At 44.5% G+C, this 27,154-nt stretch overlaps 1 protein-coding gene across 6 annotated transcripts in view; it reads right to left on the bottom strand.

Annotated features, from left to right (window-relative positions):
- RASGRP2 (RAS guanyl releasing protein 2) overlaps nt 1–27,154 on the bottom strand; it is a 1,629,940-nt gene that overhangs the window by 412,704 nt on the left and 1,190,082 nt on the right. For all 6 annotated transcript variants that reach the window (XM_073605066.1, XM_073605065.1, XM_073605067.1 and 3 more), the window contains one exon: nt 18,141–18,282. In XM_073605066.1, the coding sequence (XP_073461167.1) occupies nt 18,141–18,282 (142 nt within the window). The remainder of the gene's footprint in view (nt 1–18,140; nt 18,283–27,154) is intronic.

Genomic DNA, 27,154 nt, shown 5'->3' with positions numbered 1-27,154 from the left:
GATCTAGCTAAACTGAATACATTGTGTATATATATATATATATATATATATATACACACACATACATACACACGACACCTGGGATGCATATATATATATATATATATATATATATATATATATATATATATATATATATATATATATAAACACAATACACTGTAAGTGTAGCTTAACTGACTCGCCTGCCTACTCTAACTAAAATCAAATGACACTGTCTCTCTCTCTGTCTAATTCTCTCCGCCATTGCAACACACTACACAAGGCCGCCACGCAGGCGGCCTTATATAGTGTGGGGCGTGTACTAAACCCCCTGAGCCATAATTGGCCAAAGCCACCCTGGCTTTGGCCAATTATTGCTCTCTGTGCAGACGGCGCTGTGATTGGCCAAGCATGCAGGTCATAGTGCCAATCATCAGCCAGCAATGCACTGCGATGCTGCAGTGAATTTTTGGCCGTGACGCGCCACTCGAATTTGGCGCGAACGGCCCATAACGTTTGCAATTCAGCGAACGGTCGAACACACGATGTTCGAGTCGAACATGGGTTCAACTCGAACTCGAAGCTCATCCCTACTCAGCATATGCAGTCTTCAAGGGATCCCACATCCATAGAAAAATCAGTTATATCAGCATCAGATGCTTGGTAGATGGTGATCCAAGACTGATTCATTTTTATGAATGTGAGCCGATCAACAGAGTCTGTGGACAGGCGCACTCTGTGATCGATTACAAAGCCTCCAGCAGCACTGAATGTGCATTCAGAAAAAATGCTGGATGCAGGACAGGCCAGTAGCTCAATTGCATATTGAGCAAGCTCTGGCCAGTGGTCCATCCTCAAGACCCAGTAACCCAGTGGGTGTTCTGGTGGAAAGGTCTCCAAGTCTGATCTTGCCACTAGATATTCCTGCACCATGTAATTTAGATGCTGGCAATGGTTGCTGGAACCGATCAGACCTGGGTGCTGAGGACTGAAGAATTGTCTGTAGGCATCGGTCAGCTGGCCACCTTCTCCACCACTCTTTCTGTGACTGAATGAAGCCTCAGCAGCACGTTGTCCAGCACCAGGAAACTGTAACCTCCCAGGCTCTGGAAACGCATTGCACAAACCTTTCTGCAAGGCCTCCCGAAGATGTTTCATGCTCTGCTCCCTCTGCGAAGGCTGGATAAGTTCTGCAACCTTACCTTTGTAACGTGGATCAAGAAGAACTTATCCAGCCTTCACAGAGGGAGCAGAGCATGAAACATCTTCGGGAGGCCTTGCAGAAAGGTTTGTGCAATGTGTTTCCAGAGCCTGGGAGGTTACAGTTTCCTGGTGCTGGACAACGTGCTGCTGAGGCTTCATTCAGTCACAGAAAGAGTGGTGGAGAAGGTGGCCAGCTGACCGATGCCTACAGACAATTCTTCAGTCCTCAGCACCCAGGTCTGATCGGTTCCAGCAACCATTGCCAGCATCTAAATTACATGGTGCAGGAATATCTAGTGGCAAGATCAGACTTGGAGACCTTTCCACCAGAATGATCCCTCTCCTTGATACCACGAATCCTAGGGTCCTTTCGCAGGCTTTGCAGGATCATGGAGGCCATGCAGCGTAAGTTTGCAGAGGCATTCGATCCTGAGTCTTCTGGGTCACTTAGGATCACATGATCCTCAACCACCTCCTCTCAACCACATACAACTCCATGGGTTTCTGGGGACTGCAAACGATCCCTTGAAGGCTGCTGCTGATGCTGAGTGTTATCGTCCACCTCCATGCTGACACAATCCTCTTCCTCCTCCTCTTCTTCTTCCTGTGTGATCGGCGGGCCTGCAGGAATATTAGTATCTGCATAAAGGGGACCTTGAGAGGTAAGGAAGTTCTCTTCTTCCTCCCGCTGTTCTGCCTCAAGTGCCCTGTCCATTATTCCACGAAGCGTGTGCTCCAACTGGAAGACAAGAGGGACAGTATCACTGAGGGGGGATTATGGTACGGGGTTGTTTTTCAGGGGTTGGGATGGCCCCTTAGTTCCAATGAGGGGAACTCTTAAGGCATCAGCATACCAAGACATTTTGGACAATTTCATGCTCCCAGTTTTTTGGGAACAGTTTGGGATGGTCCCTTCCTGTTCCAACATGACTGCGAACTTAACTAGCCTGCACAGAATCCTGCCCTGAACACGACAGAACATCTTTGGGATGAATTAGAGTGGAAACTGTGAGCCAGGCCTTCTCATCCAACATCAGTGCCTGACCTCCCAAATGTGCTTTGGGAAGAATGGTCAAACATTCCTTGGGAAGAATGGTCCAAACAAACCTTGTGGACAGCATTCCCAGAAGAGTTGAAGCTGTTATAGCTGCAAAGGGTGGGCCAACTCAATATTGAACCCTACGGACTAAGACTGGGATGTGCGTGTAAAAGCAGGCATCCCAATACTTTTGACAATATATTTGTGCATATATACACACACACTGTATATCTTACATATCATTACATAAGGCAATTATTCCATATTCTTTTACCAATGGTTTTAATTGTATAATAAAGCATAGAATTGTTTATTGTTTTTTTTTTTTTTTTTTTTTTTATGTAAGTTCTCTTTGTGGCACATTTAAAGTCCACAATCTACTTCCCCCGCTCTTTTTAGGATTGGTGGAGAAACTTTTAATGTCAGAGATTTAATGTCTGCTGTCCTGCATTAGTCTACTGTCGGTACATATGTGCAGGTTCCATTGGATGAAGTGCTGGACTTCAGCATTTGCTTGGAAGAAAAAAAATGACCTACATGGCCTTTAAGAGGCTATATCCCTTCAGATTTGCATTGGATGAAATCATTAAGGATGTTGCCATTTGAAAAGGGTAACCATCTTTCACAGCTTAAGAAAACCAGGAAACATGACCAGTGTAGTCCAGAGGTACCCAACCTACCTCCTACTGCTATATCACTTGTACTCCAACACCCCATTTCTTACCCTCCTCAAATGATGAGACCTTCATTTTGGAGTATAAATGGCCATAACAGCCTCTTTTTATTAACACAATCTAAATAAATAACTCCAATATCAAAATATATCAAAATATATATAACAAAAATATGACATCCGTAAACAACTTGTTTTAACCCAAGTCTGTTGGTCTTTGACGGCACCACCCTCCTCTTAAGGGCCCCTCCACACCCGCAGGGCCCGCTGGATCCCCTCTTGCAGCCCCAGCGCCCAGAGATCAATCCCCACATCCGAGAGGTGTACTCCATCACTCCGCAAGTACAGGCCCATATTAGTTTCTAATTCTATGTGCCCCATTCTGAGCCACAAATCTCCCCACCACCTTGTTAACACGTATGCAGGCCTTGTTAATTCTCGCCACGGACCTCGCCCTGCACCACGTTGTCTGAGCAACAATGTCGAACCACAGCTGGAAAGTGTTAGGAAAAGCCGTGCAAAGTTTTACGAAATCTGACTTGACGTCCAAGATCAGCTCCCTGACTGTTCGGACCCCAAATCATTCCCCCCAGCATGTACAACCAAAACGTCTGGCGGTCTATCCAACTGCACATAACGTTGCACTTCCACTACCACCCTGCCCCACATCATCCCGGGTATCCCTAGCCAGCGAATATACGCCTCTTTCCTTGAGATACCCAACTGTCTGCCATCCGGTCTTACATCTCCTATCCTGGCCCCCCAACAAACATACGAGTAACCAAGGATCCAGACGAGGCGTATAGGCCATCCATCTGAAATGAAAAGACGAACAAAACAAAGGTAGCATCAACACTAAAACAACGTACCCCTTAATCAACAAACAGCACAGCATGTGAGTCCAGCCTACCCACGCATGCATTTTTTTAAATTCCACCACCAGTTGAGGCTGTATGTAAGTACGGAATCTCCTCGATTCCCACCTACCAATCCCCCTGCACAGCCGCCTCATCCAACCCACATCTGGCAGCTTCAGTAGCCATCCCGATGCGGAAGGAGTGTGAAGCATATCTGGCCCAATCCAACCCTGCCCCCCTGAGGCATTTCCGGAACACCAATATAAACTGGAACTTTGACAAATAGGACCCATCCTCATGCCGCAGGAACGGCCCCCCCAGCAGGTCTAACCCTTAGAAATTCCCTTACCACTTCCACAGGGCATACCTTGGACCCCGGTAATGTGAACAACAACACATACACCCCTCTACCCTTCTGGTCAGTTTTGGACTTGCGCAGCCGCAAACACACCCTGTCGTCCTCCACCCGCACGTCCTGTTCCAAAAGCCCACCCGCCAAATGCAGAGATGGGCTCACCAATTCCCCGATGCAAAATGCCCCATAAAACGCCAAAGAAAAAGCTGCTGTAAAGAGCGAACCCTCATAACTCGAGGTACACACCAACCCGAAAGTCTTACAGATGGACAGCAGATTAGAAAAAGTGACAGGTCGCTGCGCATCTTTTTTTCTGTGAACGTTACGGTAACTTTTTATTGCTTGTCTAACCCAGAAATCTTTAGTCCAATCCCCCCCCAGTTATTTAAAGAAAAATGACAAACCCGCCAGCTTACACTCAATGGCAGACACCGACCCCCCTGCTTTCCATGTTCCTGGAAACAAAGTACAAAACCAACAACCTTACCTCTGACCCGTCCGTGCCAACCCCAGCTTCCTGCACCAAAACCAACCATTCCTTCCATACCTTCGCGTAAGCCGCCCATGTGGACTCACTCACTGACTGGCAAATTCATCCCGCGGCGACTCCAAGGCCAGCTCCCAAATCCAGCCCGGGCAAGGAACTCCTTCCTCCTCCGTGGTCGGAGACAGCTCTCTGAACTTGTCCCACTGAAATCGAGACAAGGAGTCAGCCAGCGTGTTGTCGATGCCCGGGATATGAACAGCATAAAGAAAAATGTTCAATTGCAAGCACCGCAACACCAAATGACGCAATAGCCATATGACCGGTTGTGATGACGTGGACATGCGGTTGACCACTTGAACCACACTCATGTTGTCACAAGGTTCCGGCATGACTCCACAGCTCCATAGCCAGCACCACTGGAAAAAGTTTCAGTAGCACCAGGTTACGAAGGAACCCTGCTTCCACCCAAGGCCTCCAACTTACCTCTTGGTAGGCGACACTCCATTGCCACCGCATCGATCACAATGCCTAAAAAGTTCCGTCATTGGGCCTTCTGTTTTTCAGCTGCCAACGGCATTCCGAACCTTCCTGTAATGTGCTGCAACGTAGGGAGTAGAATCGCACATACACCGGAGGAAGGGGGCCCTATGCAGAGAAAGTCATCCAAATAATGTATGACTGAATCAAGGCCCGACACGTCCCTAACCACCCACTCTAAAAAAGAACTGAACGCCTCAAACATTGCGCAGGAAATGGAGCAACCCATGGGCAAGCATCAGCCCACGTAAAACTGCTTCTGCCAGCAGCATCCCAGCAGATGGAAGCTATCTGGATGAACTGGAAGCAAGCGGAATGCAAATTCTATGTCTGATTTTGCCATAAGCGCCCCCTTCCCATGTGCCTAACCCACCTGACAGCCGCGTCAAATGAAGTATAGGACACAGTGCACGCGTCAGGGTCGATGAAATCATTGACAGAACCCCCTTTTGGGTAAGATAAGTGGTGAATGAGGCGGAACATGTTGGGTTCCTTCTTGGGCACTACCCCCGACGGAGACACCACCAGGTCCGGCAAAGATTTAACCGCGAACGGTCCCCCCATGCGACCTAGCGCAACCTCTTTTGCCAATTTTTCTGCAACCACCCTTTGATGCTGCAAAGCCGATTTCAAATTCCTCGCCACCGGGGGAACCACCGCCAATGAATGGATCTTAAAACTGTCCCGAAATCCTGAGGCAAGCAGCATAGCCGCTTCCCTATCCGGGTACCTACTTAAGAAAGGCTGCATCCTTTCCCCCCTCACCGGAGTCGTCCCTTTTGTGAGCAGGCTCACCAGTTCGCTTCCCTCTCTTGAAGCACTGGCACAATGTATGGGCTCCCCCACACCCTAAAAACTAGTGCTTAAATCGGCAAGACCCCCGAACATACAGGAGCTCTCGTTGTACTGACTACACACCCCTCATTTTTTTCCGACCGGCAGTCCTGAGGAAGGTGTACCCCCGGCCCCCCCCTGAAGAAATGAGTCAGGGCCCTCGCCTACAGCATAAGCCGCATCCACAGGCTAATGTCTTTATGATCCCAGCGAAGAGATGGATGGACCGCCCTGCGCTGTCTAAACTGTTCATCATACCTCAGCCAAGCAGAACCCCCGTACAAACTGTGTGCTTCCCCAATGGCATCCATATAACAGAACAATGCTGAATGATGTTCGGGGTCCTTCTCACCAATGACACTCGCCATAATGGCGAACGCCTGTAGCCAGTTAAGGAACGTGCACGGGATCAACCTGTGCCTCCTCTTCTCCTCATCCTCTTTCTTGGAGTCATCAGGTTTGACCCTATCCAAGTTAAAAATTTTTCCAAGGGGAATAACGAGAAGATCTCCACATACTCACCCTTGCAAATCTTATCCCGGACCTCCTGCTTCAAATGTGCTCCCAGCGGACCCTCAAAGCACACGTACACCTCACATTTTGCCGTGTCCGCAATCCTCACCACATCCGTCCTACCAGTAACCTCCAGAGACCCCCCTTTTTCACCTGCCTTCTCGGTGCTGGACCCTGATCACGATAGCCCAGAAGTTGCCACCGTAGGGACCCCTAAGGCCCTTGACACCCCGGCCAGGGTCAGCTCCCCGCCATCCCCCATGGCCACGCTCTCTGTGTTTGCCCATGGGGCCATTTGAGGGGGCTGCCCCTGCCCCCCCTCAAAACGGCCCACCAAAGCCCACAGGCCCCCCATAGCTGTGCCTCTGACCCCAAACTGGCAGGCCCACTGCCCGCCAGTTGCTGGCTGGCATCCCCCCGCTGTACGCGACGAGCGGACAGCTGCACTTGATGCACCCCCTTTTCCTACTCCTAACAAATCACTCAAAGCATCTGACAGAGAAACAGTAGTAACATTAGTGGACTTGCCGGGCTGACCGGGAGCACCCCCAACAGCCGATGCGCTTGCCTCCCTCGCCGACTCTCGTTCCTGTGACTCCTCCTCCTCTAACACCTCACCTTCCAACCTGTCATCCCAGATCAGATGAAGAGGTCCTGGAGGCTGTGGAATCCCTCTGCTGTGGGGCCCGTCTCGTCCCCGAAGCTCCGCCCCTGCTGTAGTTCCACGCAGGCATTTGCATGCTAAGCCCTGGTCAGCCTGTTGTCCTCTGCCGCTTTGCCTCACTTCCCACTGCCCAGCAGCGGGGGGGGCGATAGTACAATAGTCCCGCGATTCGCGGGTGGGAAAGCGGCACCATGACAGCCTGTGGCCCCGCCCACCGAGCTGGCCAGCGGCGTGTAGTCTGCATGGGCCCTGCTGTGGTGGTCTGCTGGCTTCGTTTTGCTGGTGGAGCAGATAGGTCCCCCAGAGGGCTCCTGGGGTGGCGCACAGGCCTAGATGCAGGCCTTGGGGAAAAACGCGCCAGAGGCCGAGACCTAAGAGCGTGTGGGGATGCCTCACTTCCCTGCACTGACCCGCTCGCCTGGTCTTCTATGAGGGCCGCGACCTGGCTGTGCTGCCATTCTGGTCCCCTGCTCGCCTGCCCCTCCCGCAACCGAGCCAGTATGAAATCGATCTCAGCCATGTTGGAGAAGCAGTGAGATAAAACTGCCTCCTTCTTTCTCCTTCCTCAGCTTACTGTCCACCAGCCTGGCCCTGCCATCTTAAATACCACCACTCCCCCACGTACTTTCCTCTCTATCCCCTCCCCTCTCAGCACTTTACCTATTAACCGTTATTGTCTCCCCTTAACACACTGTCATGCCCAGCCCTACACTACTTTTCTTTTCTCTTGCTCCGTTCTCACTGACTTGCAAATCATCTCTATTTGTTCCTTCCTTGGAGTCCTTCTTTGACTATCCTTGAAGGATATGTTCACCTTTTCCAGAAAATAGCTTATGCAGTCAAAGGGTTCCAGTAGAACTTAAAGAAAACTGTTCAGCTTTGTAAAATTTTAATTCATTTTATTTTCATCTCTGTAAACTATTTGGGTTGCCCAGAAGTCTGGCCTAAAAACTTCCAGTCAGCAACCCCCACGTCCTGACTTGTTACTAGGACATGAAAACTGTTGGATACTCACTCCCAGCATTAGAGAGGTAAAGACCAGTGGTTTTCCTTTTCTAGCAACAAGTCAGGACATGGGGGTTGCCAACTGGAAGTTTTTAGGCCAGACTTCTGAGGACCCTAATGGCCTACAGGGATAAAAGTAAAGTTCAAGAACATTGTATAAAGCTGCACAGCTTTTATAAATCTACTGTAGCCCCATGACTGCGTAGGCTAATTTCTGGAAAGAACTGAGCCTTTAAAATCATGGCTGGTTCCTCATCCAAATCCTCAACTCCAAGTCAATCATACCTGCTAAGAAAGCTACCTTGGAATGAAGGTTTGGGAGCCCTTTGTGCCTTTGCAGACACTTGGAGCTTTTACAGCACATCCCTGATGTCTGAATGCAAGAGACGTTGTCTCAGGTTTACAAACTCAAGTCTCATTCCCTACCCCCTCTTTACTTTCTGCCTTTCATTGTTCCTGGGTTCTCACAATGTCCTGTGGGCCTTCATCTGTCCCTCTCTGTGCTCCTGGACTAAGGGGGTTTTCCTCAGTCCCTGCTGCAGAATGCTTTTAATTTTTTTTTGCCCAACCTTATACAGAGAAAGGCTTTAAAAAAACTTGTACTGGTAGACTTTGCTAATAAATACCAGATATTTATACACACAATCACTTTGTCTGTAGGCTGAGCCGAATGGACTTGGATAACCAGCTGAGCTCAGGAGATATTCTCTAACTAAAAACAAACCTCTGTATCTACAACAGAATCAATGCATCTTTAACAGTGTAAAGTATATCTGTAGGAAAAAGTGGAGAAGAATTAGACCCCTTGTCAAGTTTTTATTAATGTCATTTATCTTTATCAATGAGAACGCAAGAGAGGGGAAATCCAAAGTTTTAGGGCTGTCCCAAGAAAAAGGGGTATGGCAAAGTCTTGCAATGGGAACATTATTCCCAAGGACAACTGTCTTAAGCCTCGTAGACATGATCGGATTTTCCGCAGACAAAACCTCTGACTTTTGTCCGAAGGCGTGTGCTTGGATTTTGTCTTGCATACAAACGGCAAGGAATTGTCAGCCAACAAACACAAATATGGTGACGTACTACATGGTTTTTCAGCTCTTTAGCATCACCCTTTGGGCTCCTTCTGCTAATTTTGTGTTAGTAGAAGTTTGGTGAGTGTTGATTTGCACTTTTCATTTTGCGCTTTTCAGTTGGTTTCTGAACGGCCGTTCGTCAACCAGACATGTTGCAGAATCGGAGGAGATAACGTGTTATTTATTATTGGCCTTGAAGTTATTGCTTTGACCCAAGTCCAGTCCAGGAACAGGAGGAGGAGGATTTGTTGGACCAAAAATTGGTTGCTTTATTAATCGTGACGAATTATGTCATATGCCTTTGCTGCAGGAGCTCCAGGAGAATAATCCGGATGATTTTCAGAATTATCTCCTGATGACGGACCCCTGCTTTCACTAACTCTTGGCATTGTTGACCCCCTATATTAAGAAGCAGGACACATGCATGAGGCTTTTATTTTATTTTTTGGTTGAATAATGATTTGATTTGTTATATTTTCTATATTTTTGGGTGCATAGAATGCACTTTTTGGTCAAGTTCTATTGGCAGATAGCATGTCTAATTTTATCTTTTTCTTTTTTTAATGCACAATAAAAAAATTGTGGAGAATAATACTTTGCTATTTGTTTTACTTCAAATTACAGTTTGGGAGTAGGCAGTTATATTTAAAAAAAATACAATGTAAAATTGACAAGGAACACCAACATAGTTGTATCTTTGATCTTAAAAACTAAGGGATAATGGTATTGTGGTAACTTGCCAAAAAAAAAAGAAAAAAAAAAAGCATAATAATATTATTCTTGATATCACTACAAAATAAAAGCCTTTTAAAATACGTTTGTCATAACTCCATCAGTATCACCAGCAAAGCAGCTTCATTATTATCCCATTAACCGCTTGCCGACCAGCAGTTGTACTGCTGCAGAATGGCATGGGCAGGCGAATCACCGTTATGTTACGTCGCTCCTTCTGGTGGCCACTAGGGGCAAGCCCGCATGCCCGCATGCCCGCAGCTCTCCCCTGGAGCCAATGTGAGTGCCCGGCGGTCTCGATGGCCGCTGGGCTCCCGCAATAGCTCCTAACACGGCGAGAACCGGGATCTCTGTGTGTAAACACAGAGATCCCGGTTCTCTGAGGGGAGGAGTGACAGATCGTCTGTTCATACAAAGTATGAACAGCGATCTGTCATCTCCCCTAGTCAGTCCCATCCCCCTTCAGTTAGAACACCCACTAGGGAACACAATGAACCCCTTAATCGCCCCCTAGTTTTAACCCCTTCACTGCCAGTTACATTTTTACAGTAATCGATGCATTTTTATAGCACTAATCGCTGTATTAATGCCAATGGTCCCAAAAATGTGTCAAAATTGTCCGATGTGTCCGCCATAATGTTGCAGTCATGATAAAAATCGCAGATCACCGCCATTACTAGTAAAAAAATAATAATAATAAAAATACTATAAATCTATCCCCTATTTTGTATACGCTTATTGCAATTTTTATTACCAAAAATATGTAGAATACATATCGGCCTAAATTGAGAAAAAATTAGCTTTTTAAAAAAAATGGGGATAGTTATTATATATAGCAAAAAGTACAAAATATTGTGTTTTTTTCAAAATTGTTGCAGTTTTTTGTTTATAGCGCAAAAAATAAAAACCGCAGAGATGATCAAATACCACCAAAAGAAAGCTCTATTTGTGGGAAAAAGGATGTCAATTTTGTTTGGGTACAACGTCGCATGACTGCGCAATTGTCAGTTAAAACGATGCAGTGCCGAATCACAAAAATTGCTCCGGTCAGGAAGGGGGTAAAATCTTCCGGGGCTGAAGCGGTTAAAGAAAAGAATGTGCGCTGCATTTTGTGATATCATAATTTGCTACATCACGAATGTTAATTCTCCATTACAAACGCTAGTTTACAAGACTGACTGCTTCCAGCTCGTCCTTGCTTCCGAGCATGTGTGTTTGTACTGTACTTTTGTCCAACGGACTTGTGTACACATGCTCGGAAAATCCGACAACAGACATTTGTCCGTGGAAAATTTTAAATCCTGCCATCCAACATTTGTCCCCGGAAAATCCGACAACAATTGTCCGAAGGAGTGTACAAACGGTCGGATTTTCCGCCAACAGCCTGTCATCACACAATTCCCGACGGAAAATCCGATCGTGTGTACGAGGCTTAAGAGGGAAATTCCCCTCACACTGGAAGAATTCCTCTAAATTTCTTTTGCATTTCCTCTGGAACAAGAAATAAAAGGAAAATGTTACTATAATACATTGACAGCAACAAAAAACCTGGCAGGGGTTTTAATTATTTCCTACTATATCTGAAAAAAAGTCTGGGTTATAGCTACACTTTATGTTAGGTTAGATATTTGCAAGCGTGAATACTGTCAAAATACATGATTTAAAAAAAAAATATCCTTAATAAATCAAATGTTAGCCATGAACCCTACCAGAAAAAATTGCTAAAAATATTCAACTTTACCATGGCGATAAATAATGTATTTTATATTCAGTCAGGTAGGCCTTTACACAAAATAGCTGGTGGTAAATCTAAAAGGGTTGTATATTAAGATTGTAATGTGCATAGCTACCTAGACAAGGTGCTGATATGAGCTGATCAGTTGATACCTTGCAGTTTAACATACGTATAGTATTCCAAAGGTGTGTGAAAAGTTTTTGGAGTCCCGCGCTTATGGAAAAAAAGGGAAGAGAACTGCTGCCTCTACCAATACATCCACCAAAGTGGAATGTAAATAATGAATGTATAAAAGAGGGGGGTAGAGGTGGCACTGTTCTGGGGTGCAGTGTCACATAGGGCGGCACAGTGGTGTAGTGAGTAGCACTCTCAACTAGCAGTAAAAAGGGTCATTGGTTCGAATCCCAACCACGACACTACCTGCCTGGAGTTTGCATGTTCTCCCTGTGCCTGCGTGGGTTTCCTCTAGGTACTCCAGTTTCCTCCCACACTCCAAAGATATGCTGGTAGGTTAATTGGCTTCTGTCCAAAATTGGCCCTAGTATATGAATGTGAGTTGGGGACCTTGGATTGCAGGCTCCTTGAGGGTAGGGACCAATGTGAGTGTGGAATGCTGCGTAAAATTGATGGCACTATATGGGTACCTTAAATAAATAATAATATAATAGATGAGCATCTAAATCCCAAATGTAATATATCTCAGAAATAAGACCAAAAACAAAAATAGAACCAAGAGCAAAATATTTAGTGTAAACCAAATATGTGCAAATGTGACCTGTGTACTAATACAGCACTTTAATGTGCTATTGTTTAGCCTCGGTGTGGCTCATAAGATCAGATACAAAAGAATAATAACATATGTATGTGAACCACAGTGCGTTTGCTTAAAAAAATCAAAACATATTTCAAAGTGACATGTGCCCTTTAAATGCGTGCCTAAATGATTCTCCCATGTATCAAATGTAAATATTATATACTACTAAATATAGAGTTCAAAAATAGTCCATATGTGGTTATGATGCAAAATGCAAAAATCAATGAAAATAAATAAAAATAAAAATGAAAAAAGTGACAGGTGCTCTTCAAAACTGTGCTCAGTACTTCTTATGGGTGCCCTATAGGTAATGCACTCACTGTAACCATTCGCCCCAAGCAGGGGTATTACGCTTTCACAGTATCTGCAACTGTGTAGCAAACAAAAGGCTTTTTTCCTGTGTCAGCTGTTTCCGTGCTTGCAGTATAAGATATAAGTGTACCACTTATCCCTGAAAGACCTGCTGATATTTTGATTTGGGCTTACCATTACCATCTCCACAGTTTTCGTCATAGGGGTCCCATAGTAGTTACTCAATTGGAAGCCCTGGCGCCAACACTTAGTCTTTTTTCTAAGTTTTATTAAAGAAACAAAATATGCAATAGCAGGATAGAGGGTGAAAGGGATTCAGGTATCTTGAATCTTACGGTTAAAGGTAATTCCTATATCCAGTGAACAGCACTTCCACAGCTGGATTTAGCAACCATCACATAGGATAGGTCTCTCTCACCAACCTAGCAGCCGATGTGATGCTCGAACAGACCTGACAATCTTGAATGAACTAATTGCTATGCTTGATCACAGATGCGTCTCCTACTGAGTTCCCAGGCTCTTCTCAAGATACCAGCCTTATGCTCGGTTCTCTCCTGAAGAGTCCTCCCCTGGTGACTACAATCCCTTGCTTCTTCCCGCAGGCCAGACAGCAAAGACACCATCTTATGGACCAATAGGCCACTAAAACTCTGGGCCTTCTTTTGAGTAGCTGAGCCTGGGGTCCGCCAACCTCAAGGCAGAATTTTAAGCAACAGCAATTCCCCAGGCCAGGAGGGCCATGAGGACAGGAAGCGCCAACCATTACAACATGGTGTCTGCTCCTTAAATACCCCTACCCAGAATGCATGGTGGATGAACCACTCACACCAAACTATCTCTGAGCAAAGAGTATTCAATATGTCCAACCAGACTGCATTTACTACATCCTCCAATGGTAACAGCACCACCCATGGTCGGATGGAAATTTGCACAGTCCAGCCAAACTGGTACAGAAACCAGTAAATTTAGGTAATAATAAGCTGAGCCAAACTGTAGCTTCAACTAACTTAAGTTTCAAAAGAATAGCGTCTGCTCTTCAGAAGCAGGGCGCTACATATTCCCCCCACCAATAATAGACGATGTCCCCATCGTCGGGAAGGAAACAAAAATGTAACTCAATCTTGAGAGTCAAATACCTGAATCCCAACATTTCAGTAGAAAGGAGTAGGGTAAGGTTACAACACATTAAATGGTTAACAGCATCACACATGAAAAAGAAAGTACAGTTACACTTTCCCATGATTTCCCGGTTGCTTGTCAGACGATCCGGTTGAATCTGAAACAAAACACACCGAAAACAAACAGAAATTCACGAGTCTGTACCTTTCTTGCAAGAAGCAAAACTCCATTTCCTGGAAAATGGAATTTTCTTTCTCGTCATGATTTATTATATTATTTTTTTTATGAGTAATAATAAAGTGCAAAAAGTTCAACCTTGTTGGGCAGACTGCTACCATCTAGTGGCAGAAGTTATTGCAGTGCAAGTCCTCTTAGGCAAGTGTTGAAATATTTTGAAAACCTTGACACGCAGTTTCTCTGTCAACTGACACTAACTAACTATTCCCCATAGTCCTTGCTTTGAAGAAAGAAAAATAGTTTTCTTCTTAGACTGACACCAACAGAAACAATTACCAGAATCGATCACCAATAAAAATGGGGAACAGGCAAAGTCACAGCTTTCCCTTGTACATCTACTGTGGTGATGAAGTATACGTTGTTGTCTTTTCCCGGCCGACAGATAACAACTTTATCTGCATATATATATATGCCTCCCATAGCTCCAATGCAACAGGCATCCGGCAAACCGATCATCCATCACCGAAGAACTTCCTGGCTTTCTAAAAGGCTTTGGTACTTTCAAATAGTCCCAAATGTCTTCACTATACCAGCTCTCTCTGTTTCCCTCTATCTCTTGCATGATATCCCTGGGAACGTACGGAAATTCAAGTCCATATTCTGTGGCCACTCGCTTGTTTAACAGCTGTTGAGATCGAGCAAGCCTTGGTAAGGAACAGAAACTTCCCAGACCAGAAGGAACACATGAAACTGGGGATTTGTGCACCATGGCAAGAGAGATTATTTGTTTGATCCGGACTGACCAGCATTTTTAGACAAAGTCCCGCTAGAAATTGTAGGGGTTTCAACCCGAGGTGATGTGCTCCTCGAGTTCACAGCTGCCCAGTCAGACAAGTTAAATGTTGCGGCGACATCGTCACTATTCACCCACAGCATCTCCTGGGACATAGTTTCAAAGAGATCATCATCTCCTGAAAGATCTGAGGAGAGAGTCTATTTCCGAGTCCCGCAACTCCTCCGCAGGCGTGCATCGGCAAACAGTCCCCCCATGCACAATGTCCCCTGAGATCTCATCCGTTCCTGACGTGGACTCCTTCTGTGGATCCGGTTCAGGCAATCTCTGAGGTAAACCGCGGCTGTGGGAGGCTTTCACGTACCCGACCTTTTGAGTAGGAACAGCAAGATCGGTAATGGTAGAAGTGATGGTAGTAGCAATGTCCACTGTCGGTTCCTCAGTGGTAGTTACAGCACCATCTCTCTCAGGAACATTTAGCGTAGCAGGCTTTGAGAGTGTAGGCCTGACTGCAAGATTAAATGTAACAGTCTCTTCAGTGGCGAGGCCTGTGGCCCAATCCATCCGGTAGGCCCGGGGCGACACGGTGGGTTGTTCCACAGTGGACAGATACTCCCCGCAGAGCAGGCATCGAACAAACGGCCAAGGACTTGTGACCAGTCCCTCGCATCTGTTACACAGTATTCCCAGAGCCTCTGAATCTCCCATTGTATACAGGATGAAATGCCAATGCGGTTGTAAGCGAATCCCCGTGTCCGTCAGCAACGTTCCAGGCAGTCTGATACTCGTAGTGGTACCCCCAGTGAACATTCTGGGCCCCATAGCAGACTGCATTCCTGGCATTCGGAAAATGGAGACGAGTCAGCAGGACCTTCCTTCTCTGCCTTTTTCCAGACCACGCTGTGTCTCACTCAACACGTAGTTTGTACAACTCCTCCCACTGGCTCCTCTGGTCACGCAACTCCCAGGCTTTCTTGACTCCGCCCACAGCCGATGCGCTAGTACCTTAACCCATAACCAATCCCGTGTTGAAGGAAAAATAAAATGGCAAAGTCCAAAATCCTCTATTGCATTAATTCCTTGGCAAAAAGTTCCTTTAGTTGCTATAGGTAACCGTAAATCCCGGACTCGAGCCCCCACATGTAGCACTTACCCCTGAAGGAGCTGCTGATATTTTGATTTAGGCTTACCGTTACCATCTCCACAGTGTTCATCATAGGTGTCCCATAGTAGTTACTCAATTGGAAGCACTGGTGCCAACACTTAGTCCTTTTTCCAAGTTTTATTAAAGAAACAAAATATGTAATAGCAGGATAGAGGATGAAAGGGATTCAGGTATCTTGAATCTTATGGTTAAAGGTAATGACTATATTCAGCGAACAGCACTTCCACAGCTGGATTTAGCAACCATCGGATAGGTCTCTCCCACCAACCTAGCAGCCGATGTGATGCTCGAACACGGTCTCTGCCACAGACCTGACAATCTTAAATGAACTGATTGCTGTGCTTGATATGGTCTCTGCCACAGACCTGACAATCTTGAATGAACTGATTGCTATGCTTGATCCCAGATGCGTCTCCGACTGAGTTCCCAGGCTCTTCTCAAGATACCAGCCTTAAGCTCGGTCCTCTCCTGAAGAGTCCTCCCCTGGTGACTACAATCCCCTGCTTCTTCCAGCAGGCCAGACAGCAAAGAGACCACCTTATGGACCAATAGGCCACTAAAACTCTAGGTCTTCTTTTGAGTAGCTGAGCCTTGGGTCCGCCAACCTCAAGGCAGAATTTTAAGCAACAGCAATTCCCCAGGCCAGGAGGGCCATGAGGACAGGAAGCGCCAACCCTTACAACATGGTGTCTGCTCCTTAAATACCCCTACCCAGAATGCATGGTGGATGAAACACTCCCACCGAACTATCTCTGAGCAAAGAGTATTCAAGATGTCCAACCAGACTGTATTTACTACATCCTCCAATGGTAACAGCACCACCCATGGTCGGATAGAAATTTGCACAGTCCAGCCAAACTTGTACAGAAACAAGTAAATTTAGGTAATAATATGCTGATCCAAACTGTAGCTTCAACTAACTTAAATTTCAAAAGAATAGCGTCTGCTCTTCAGGAGCAGGGCGCTAAATAAGGGTCTCCTTTAACATTCCCTCTGTAGCTTTTGGTTTCCCTCAAATGCCCTGAGCACAGTTTTGAAGAGCACATGTCACTTTTTTTCATTTTTATTTAAATGCACTGTGGTTCACATACTTATGTTATTATTCTTTTGTATCTGATCTTATGAGCCACCTAGAGGCTAAACAATAGCACATTAGATTGCTGTATTAGTACACAGGTCACATTTGCACATATTTGGTTTACACTAAATATTTTGCTCTTGGTTCTGTTTTTGGTCTTAATTCTGAGATATATTACATTTTGGATTTCTTGAAAGCTATACAGGGGTATAGTATTCCAAAGAGACATGAGGGAAACCCACAAAAGGGGTTAAAATGTACCATTTTTGCTTTATTAATAGTCTTTCTTTACAGATCTACAGCTTTATAATTGTTCTTGCTTGTGTAAAAATTTTCTAACAAATAAAAAGTCCACTTTATACTTAAAAATTGGATAACTATGCTCCTGACTTAGACAAGCAATTGTCATATTTTTAACCATTGAACCATTTTCGCAAATATACACTGGCTCCTGGTGACTCCCTTCTACTTTCTACTGCTCATATGCATAATAGGGCTAAAGGTGCTGTCTAGTCTACATGCAAAGTCTTTCTATCTCAGTGCTTCAGAAGTTCCACAGTATGGAAAATGTACTGGGACATGTCCAGAGTTCTTAGAACAGAAATCCGAGGATACTGAATACTTGCAGAATCTTAGCTCTATATCAACACAAACTGCTTAAAAGTTTTACAATGTCACAGAAGAAAGGATAGCAAATTAGAGGAGATTTTAATTGTTGGCAGGGTAGTTCTGAGCACTAGCAATCCCGTTCTTAAGATGCCACTAATCTTATAACTTTTTTATTAATTTCTCCCTTACAACCACTTGTTCTTTTCGTTGTTAGGAAACATTTTTGGATACACAGTCTAGGTACAGTAAAAGCCATGCACAAATTTAATAAATAGAAGAACAGAGTTTATAACAATGTATGAAATACAAACAATTACAAAGACATTTGTTTGCCAAAGAGTCTCATAAACATTTGTGATTTATTTTATGCCCTGCCATACACACCAGGTTTCCACAATGTTGACAAGATACAGGTCGTAGGAATGTCTTTTCTGAAAAGTTGTGGATAAATCCCATTTTACAATCCAGCACAGAGCTAGCTCTCAGAAAATATGACATCATCTCCTGTTTGCTGATTTTTCCATCCCTATAAATTATACACAAAGAAAAACCATTAATGCAGAAAAAGGGGACGTGACTTATGGAAGAGAAGATTTACATTTAAACCAAGTATGATACTCTGAAAATATAGCAAATATAACACAATTCTATGAAGATACAAAAGTAACAAAGCCAAGATAAAAATAGAATTTCTAGTTCTGCAATAAATGTACAAGTCATCCTAAGAAAAGTACATTTGTTAAAAGGACAGAGAAAAAGCCTACCGTACCGTTGCCTAAGCTGAAAGTCAGTTTAGGGGAGAAAGAAAATATGAAAGTCTTCCTTATTGTTTTATGCAAAAATGCTACTGTTAAAAAAAGCTAATTATTTTTCAACACCTAGCTAATTTTTATAACCATATTCCTAACAATTTGCACCACTTTATCTCATCTACAGACTAATAATCATCATATTATGTATCGTATAGTTGGAGCATAAGTACAACCGTAGCAGAATTCTGCAGATGTCAGGTGCAGACAGGTGCTCTTATGAAGAACGGCACCAAATCATCATACTCATGCGCAGGAGGTGTTCTGTTTTGGTTTAGCAGAGAGGGGCATGATCCAAGTGTGTGTGAAAATGGAAATATAGGCCTTCAATGATTTTTACCTTTATAGACATCATTAATAATATATATTATTATTAATTAACTTTTGACGTGTCTCTCTAGTTTCAAGAACACTGGACATTAACTGTAAAACTCAGAATAGGGGTTATGAAATAGAAATTACCATTTGTTTGTCACTGGAATGCTATCTGAAGAGTTTTATTATCAGGCCATCTGCTTGATGAAAAGCAGTAATTTCTGGACTCATTGACATTTTAGGCATCTCTGAGGGAGTATAGTGATAGATCTTCCTTTGAGAATTGACTTGAAAGGATTTGGCCCCCCGCTGGATCTGAATATCATATATGCAAACTGGTAACCCAAAGATGACCAGCATCTTAACAGTTAATCAAAGTACAGTATTAGAAAAAAAGTGATCTCGCGCATTCAAATCTATTCACACATAGTGTAAAATAACATATGAGGTGACATGAATCATACCTATCAAATAAATAAATAAAATAAATAGTGAATGATCTTATGGATCAATGATATATAAATAATCAAAAAATCAAGTGCTCAATAATAGTGCAATAGGGGTAAAAGTTCATGAAGTAAACTTTAAAAACAAGCGAGTACAGCTGGAACGGCGTTTAGAGCGCTTCCTTACTTGACTTCTGGTTTACGTCTGCTCTCCGCCACTCCCTCGGGGGAGTGGCGGAGAGCAGACGTAAACCGAAAGTCAAGTAAGGAGGCGCTCTAAACGCCGTTCCAGCTGTACTCGCTTGTTTTTAAAGTTCTAATATTCTCATTGAAGTGTAGTGTGAACACTTTTAGATTTTGCTGCTATCTTTTTTAGACATCATCACACATATACATTTTTTCACATAATTTTTAACTATTTATGTGTCAATTTTTACACATTTTCACTATTACTCACTTATAGCACGAAGGACACTTCCACTTAATCAAAGTACAGTAGCACCATCTGTTGGATGACAATGGTATGTGTGTCTGTACCTGGATCGGGGGGTGGCAGTATAGGCGTAGCATCAGAATGAGTGTATAAAATTAGGACACCAGGATGTCTGCATAGGACTAAGGTAATACATGAGATTGGATTTGAGCCATAACATTTGGTGTCCCTGTGTGAAGAATTTAGACCATTTGGGGGATTGATACTTCTCATATGTGGAAGACAGACTGAAATGGGCTGAAATGGACAATCCTGATGCCAAAAACAGTAAGCATTATTTACTTTCTTTTCATTTTTCACCTTTGTCTCCCCTGTCTGATCACCTGGATTAGTAAGCTTCCTTTAAACTTTCTTTTTTTTTTTTTTTTTTTTAATTGATCTTGTTGTGTATGACCTGACTTCACTGTAATTTACTAACAGAGGTTTGTAAGCTTATATTGCTTATATTCCAGACCTGTGTAGTTATATCGTTGCTGCTATAAACCATACTGTAGATCGTTGTTCCTCAACTAACTGTCTCTTTGACACCAAGCACTTGTATTTTTGTTACCCAAGTTTGCACCAAATCCTTCTTGGGATAAAAGGAGCAATAATCCCACTTTGAGCAATTTTTCAGCAAGAATACTTCCTAAGTAATAATAAGTCCGGGAGGATATTGAACTAGTAACAAGTTCAGGAAATTCCCAGGTCAATTGAAGGCTGCTATATCCAGGACAGGGAAGAAGTAAAAGCTCTGTTCTGACAAGTAGTGAAGAGTGGCAACGGTGACAGGGGTGGTACCTGTCAACCCTGTCACTGGTCAGATGAACTATTTTAGGGGACAACTGTTTAAAGTTGGCAAATTATTTCAAGGTACAGTATCCATAAGGTTGGTTAACAGTATTGCCTCAAAGAGAGCATCAAACTGTAATGAACCCTACCACCTGTCCCCGAAGGAAGAGATGATAGATAAATATGGACCCTGGGTGGTGAAATGTATTCAAGATTCGGATTGCTGAACTGGAAACAAGTATATCAAATTGAGTACTTTAAGTCATAATGCCCTGTACACACGGTCCTACTTTCCGACGGAATATGTGCAATCGGAGCTTGTTGTCGGAAATTCTGACCTTGTGTGGGCTCCATCGGACTTTTTCCATTGGAATTTCCAACACACAAAGTTTGAGAGCAGGCTATAAAATTTTCCAACAACAAAATCCATTTGCGTAAATTCCGACCGTATGTGGACAATTCCGACGCACAAAGTGCCACGCATGCTCAGAATAAATTAAGAGACGAAAGCTATTGGCTACCGCCCCATGTATAGTCCCGACATACGTGTTTTACGTCACCGCGTTCAGAACGATCAGATTTTCCGACAATTTTGTGCGACCGTGTGTATGCAAAACAAGTTTGAGCCAACATCTGTCGGAAAAAATCCATGGATTTTGTTGTCGGAATGTCCGATCGTGTGTACAGGGCATATGGTTTGGGAGCACCTGTGGTATGAACATAATAAAAAAAAATGACATACCCAAATGAAAGAAATGCTTGGAGTGAATGGCTGATAGAATTAATGAATAGGGCTGAGAATATGAACATGGGATTTATTAAGAAAACACAAAATAACACTTATGCCGTGTACACACAGTTGGAATTTCCGACAACAAATGTTCGATGTGAGCTTGCTGTCGGAAATTCCGACCGTGTGTATGCTCCATTGGACATTTGCTGTCGGAATTTCCGACAACAAATGTTTTAGAGCAGGTTCTCAAATGTTCCGACAACAAAACTTGTTGTTGGAAATTCTGAGTGTGTGTACACAATTCCGACGCACAAAAGTCCATGCATGCTCGGAATCAAGCAGAAGAGCCACACTGGCTATTGAACTTAATTTTTCTCAGCTCCTCATACGTCTTGTACGTCACCGCGTTCTTGACGTTCGGAATTTATGAAACATTTGTGCGACCATGTGTATGCAAGACAAGTTTGAGCCAACATCCGTCGGAAAAAAATCCACGGTTTTGTTGTCGGAATGCCCGATCATGTGTTCAGGGCATTAGACATAAATACAAGTGGAATCAGCCACAAGTCAAAACCCCAGAGTAGTGATAGTGATGAACAGGGGAACGACGACAATTTGTCAGGATTGGGGCCTTATGCAGTCGTCTGGTCCTTGTTAGTGAAATGCTCCAGTGCTGATATGAATTGTCATTTTTCAGCAGCTGACAAAAAGGAAAAGCCCCAACTTACTGCCAAGTTTGATCCCCAGTTAAAATCCCAGATGAATCACAGATAGGATCTTTCTTTCTGTGAGGCACAGGAGCAAAAAGAGTGAGGCAGAGACAGGGGAAGACCATGCTGCAGTTAAAAAAGAAAAGTATTCCAAGTACTGACAAACGTACACAGTCAGTAGGGATATTTTCTGCCCCTCTGTCCCCCTAAATACAGTAGTCTTCCATTTACTGGCTGCGAGCCAGCAGAGCAATATCTGTATGTAGTTATGATACTGGGTACACTGCGTATGTACTTTTATGCTGGGGGTCGGCACCCCATCGATCATGATCTACCTGTTGATTGTGGCCAGGCGAAATGCAGATCGCATGCTGCTTGCTGACCCCCGGTCTAAACTGCTTCCCACAAAGGCAGAGAGGCGCAGGGAAGGAACATACCCAGTGTGCAGCACTGATCCCCGCCCCCTGTTCTGAAGTCTATTCCAGGCACTTGCGTGTAATATCACAGAGGATGAACGAGTGAGAAGAAGCAGTGCTTCACTGTTCTACATGTGCGGGAAGATTCTGCCCTGCTGTGACCTTCGTACATGCACATTTTTGCCATGATAATCCAATCCACTGTCCTACTGCCTAATTAATACCCACTGCCTACTGACCATCCGCTGCTTACTGACCATCCTCTGCTACATTGCTTACTAACCATCCACTGCTTACTGACCATTCACTGCTCCACTGCTTACTGACCATTCACTGCCCCACTGTTTACTGACCATCCATTGTCCCACTGCTTACCGACTGTCCACTGCTTACTGATCATCCACTGTCCCACTGCCCTACTGACACTATCCACTGCACCTACTGACACCATCCACTGCCCTACTCACACTGTCAACACACAGTTCACTGCCCTACTGATGCTATCAACACACAGTCCTCTGCCCTATTGACAATGTCCACACACCATACACTGTCCTACTGATACCGTCCACTGCCTTACTGAGACACTGTCCACACACAATCCACTGCCCTACCGATACTGTCCACACACCATCAACTGCCCTATTGACACTCTCCACACCATCCGCTGCTGTACTGAGACACTGTCCACTGTTCTAATGACCTAATGCAGAGTTTCTCACTGAAGCAAAATTTTAAGGTAGGCTAAGCTTTACAGAGATGTTTGTCTTCATATATTTTACATTTTCATCATGACAACCTTACTATTTATTGGGGGCTTGCAAGTTAATTTATTTTTCTAAAAAACAAAAAATAATATATAAAAAGGCACTAAACCCAGGTGATATTTGATCTCTTCTTGTTGTTCAGGTAGATCTTCACCTCTCAAATGTTGCGTGCACCCTAATGTGACTAGTACATCACAACAAGGACTTGAGTGGTGTCATTCTAACAGAGAAATAGTAGCACCCAATATGCGCATACCTGTGTACCATGAGACTGTTAATTCCACCCTTCAGTACACTTTGCAGTTGGATAAATTGTCCCCACCTGGTAGCAAACAATCTACCTCAACCAGGAGATTTTGTGACAGAAGCTCAGAAGTAGAGTTGGGCAAATGGTTTGGCCCGAGCATGAGTTCGGGCCTGAACATTGGCTGTTCATCCATTTGATGAACACCCAAATTATCGGGTCGTTCGACCATTTGTTCGGCCTGTCGAACAACCACAATTCACTGTGCCACCGCACAATGCATTGGAAGCCCTGATTGGCTGCAGCAATGAAAGCTTTGCCCAATCAGGGCACATAGCACTGTCAGAGCCATGATTGGACACTTCATGATGACTCTATCCAATCATGGCTCATTGTCTCTTAGTGCCACCCCACACTATAAAATTATTCTTCCCATAGCGGCCATTTGCAGTGTGGTATTGGTGTGCAGAGAGATAGAACAAGGCTCTGTTCAGTGCTACTAGTGAGTTAGTGTGCTATAGTGGGCTATTGTGATTCTATTGTGAGTGTAAAGTATCAGTTTAGTGTGAATCTAGTAATTACTTACTGCACCTTTACCGCAGTATATTACATATATACTTCATGTATATTTCAGTGCATTACTGCACGTTTAATGTAGTATATTTCAATGTGTTATTGCAGATTTACTGCAGTATATGGCAGTGCAATAGTGCACATTTAACGTAGTTTAGTTCATTGCGTTACTGCACATTTAAAGCAGTATATTTCAGTGTGTTATCACAGGTTTACCGCAGTATATTGCAGTGCACTATTGCAAGTTTTATCACAGTATATTGCAGTGTGTTAGTGCACATTTAACACAGTAAATTTCAGTGCATTGGTGCACTTTTACCGCAGTATATTGCAGTGCGTTAGTGCAGTTTTATTGCAGTATATTGTAGTATCTCAGTGGAGTGTGTATGTGCAAGTTAAAGTGCAGCAAACGCCACTTCCATTTATCAAAGTGCATTCATGTACACATTTCTCGATCTTTATTACATTTTGTTAATAAGCCCCCCTCCCCATATCATGTCTGGGAGGCCAAAAAAGAGAGGCAGACGTTCCCATGGCACTGTGAGGGGGCCAACAGGGTCTGTGTCCACAGGTATAGGTGAATATGGTCTGTCCACAGGCAGGACATCATTTACTCTGTTTAGGCATACTTCCCATGCTATCCAGCCACAGCATGCAGAGGAGGTGGTGGACTGACTTACTAAACCATCCTCATCCTCCTCATCCTATATCACCAAAGCAGAGACTAGTGCTAAGTCCACTGCAACTGCCAGAGTGCCTTATTCTGCCTCCTTGTCCACAGCTATTCCTGTTATAGCCCCAGCATCAGGCATGGAGGAGTCAGCTGTGTTATTTAAACACAGTGTCAGCCACTTGCCCCTTGACGATTCTCAGCCATTACTTGATTCAGATCCTGGTTCTGAGGTTGAGGAATATAGGAACATGAACCTACAGAGAGGGGAGAACACTGGTAAACAACAAATTGGCAGTCATGTACCCCCAGCCGCAGTGTATTGCCAAGTTGGCTCCAGTGATGATATGGATGGAGGGGATGATGATGATGAGGTCACTAACGTGACTTGGGTGCCAGATAGAGCAAAGGAGGAAAGTGAGGGTGAGGCACAACCCCAACAAGGCAGCCATCATGGAAGAGTAGAGAGCAGCCACCCTATTCCCCCAGATTGTGGAGCTGTTATCTCCCGACACACTACCCACAGCTCAGCTGTCTGGGCCTTTTTTTTAGCACATGTGCACTGTTGCGATTTGCAAACTTTGCTTCAAGCACAACAAGCGTGGCAAAAACACCAGCCATTTGGGTACCACATGCTTGACAAGACATTTAACCTCCCACCACTCAGCTCATTGGCAAGAGCACCTGGGACAAAAGGGCCGCAATTCTGCTCCTTCTCACCTTTCTGGTCCACCACACTATACCTCATGACCAATCAGCAGCCTCCACTGACTGGGATGATGGTATAGCACAGGGTATCCCAGGTGCTTGCAGGACGTCTGTCAGTAGCACACCACCAGCTGTAGATTATAGCAGGCAAATTTCTCTGCCCCACCTGCTGCAGCGAAAAAAAAAAATACAATTACTGCCCAGCATCTAAATTCAAGCTTGTCAAAGCTGCTGGATTTACAACTTCTGCCTTTCCATCTGGTGGATTCTGCTCCCTTCCGTGATTTTGCAAAATGTGCAGTACCACAGTGACAGATTCCCAGATTCTTTTTCACATAAGGCCATTCCAGCTCTGTAGCATCACACGGAAGGCAATGTTGTGGCATCGTTGGGCAAGACAGTCAGCCGCAAGGTCCATGTTACTGCTGACACGTGGTCCAGCAAGCATTGTTAGGGGTGCTATATTTCATTCACAGCACACTGGGAAACTCTGCTCGCAACTTAGAAGGATGCAGGACAGGGCTCAGTGCTGCAGCTTGTTGTGCTGCCATGTCTCCATACAGCTACTGGTGATGATGCAAGATTTTTAAGCTCCACCTCCTGCTACCTACTCCTCCTCTATGCCCTCCTTTGCTGAATTGTCTTATGAACCACCAGTACCCCCTAATGCCCCGTACACATGGTCGGATTTTCCGATGAAAAATGTTTGATGGGAGCTTGTTGTCGGAAATTCTGACCGTGTGTAGGCTCCATCGGACATTTTCCATCGGAATTTCTGTCACACAAAATTTGTGATCTGGATCTCAAATTTTCCAACAACAAAATCCGTTGTCATAAATTCGGATCGTGTGTACACAATTCCGACGCACAAAGTTCCACGCATGCTCGGAATCAAGCAGAAGAGCCGCACTAGCTATTGAACTGCATTTATCTCGGCTCATCTTACGTATTGTTTGTCACCGCATTCTTGACGTTCGGAATTTCCAACAAGATTTGTGTGACCGTGTGTATGCAAGACAAGTTTGAGCCAACATCCGTCGGAAAAAATCCATGGATTTTGTTGTTGGAATGTCAGATCTTGTGTACGGGGCATTAGGGTTCAAGAGGCTATCCAATGAGTCAGGCTAAATAGTGCCATGCAGTACATTAGCTGGTCTGTGTAGGGGACAGGAGCCACACCGGAGCAAAGATTCTTGCAGCTCTGCAGGGGCAGGCCCAGAGGTGGTTCACACCATGCCAGCTGGAGCCAGGAATGGTGGTGTACGATAATGACACAAACCTCCTGTCCACCCTTAGACAGAGAAAGTTGACACATGCCATGCCTGGCATATGTCCCCAATTTGGTAGTGCAACATTTCTTAAGCAGGTACCCAGGGTTGGAAGATCTGCTAAAGCAGGCTGGAAAAGTCTGTAGCCATTTCAGGTAGTCATACACAGCCAGTGCGCAGCTGAAATTCAGTGGGAACTCCACCTGCCAGTAAACCACTTTATTTGTGACATGTCCAACAGCCAATGCTGCAGCAGCTGCACATGCAGCAGAGGGGCCATCAATGAGTACCTGTGTGAGTATGGCACAACAACAGGCTCGGCTCTGCTTTTTTTCCCCATGCTATAGGCTGATGATAAAGGATGCATGCACTGTGCTGTCACCATTTGAGGAGGCCACAAGGATGAGCCATGACAATGCATGCATTAGTGACACAATCCCTGTTGTATTTCTGCTGAAGCAGATTCTGCATGACA

The sequence above is a fragment of the Aquarana catesbeiana genome, linkage group LG11 (assembly GCF_042186555.1).
Source record: "Aquarana catesbeiana isolate 2022-GZ linkage group LG11, ASM4218655v1, whole genome shotgun sequence".
Lineage (NCBI taxonomy): Eukaryota > Metazoa > Chordata > Amphibia > Anura > Ranidae > Aquarana > Aquarana catesbeiana.
This window is presented reverse-complemented; position numbering and strand designations above follow the sequence as displayed.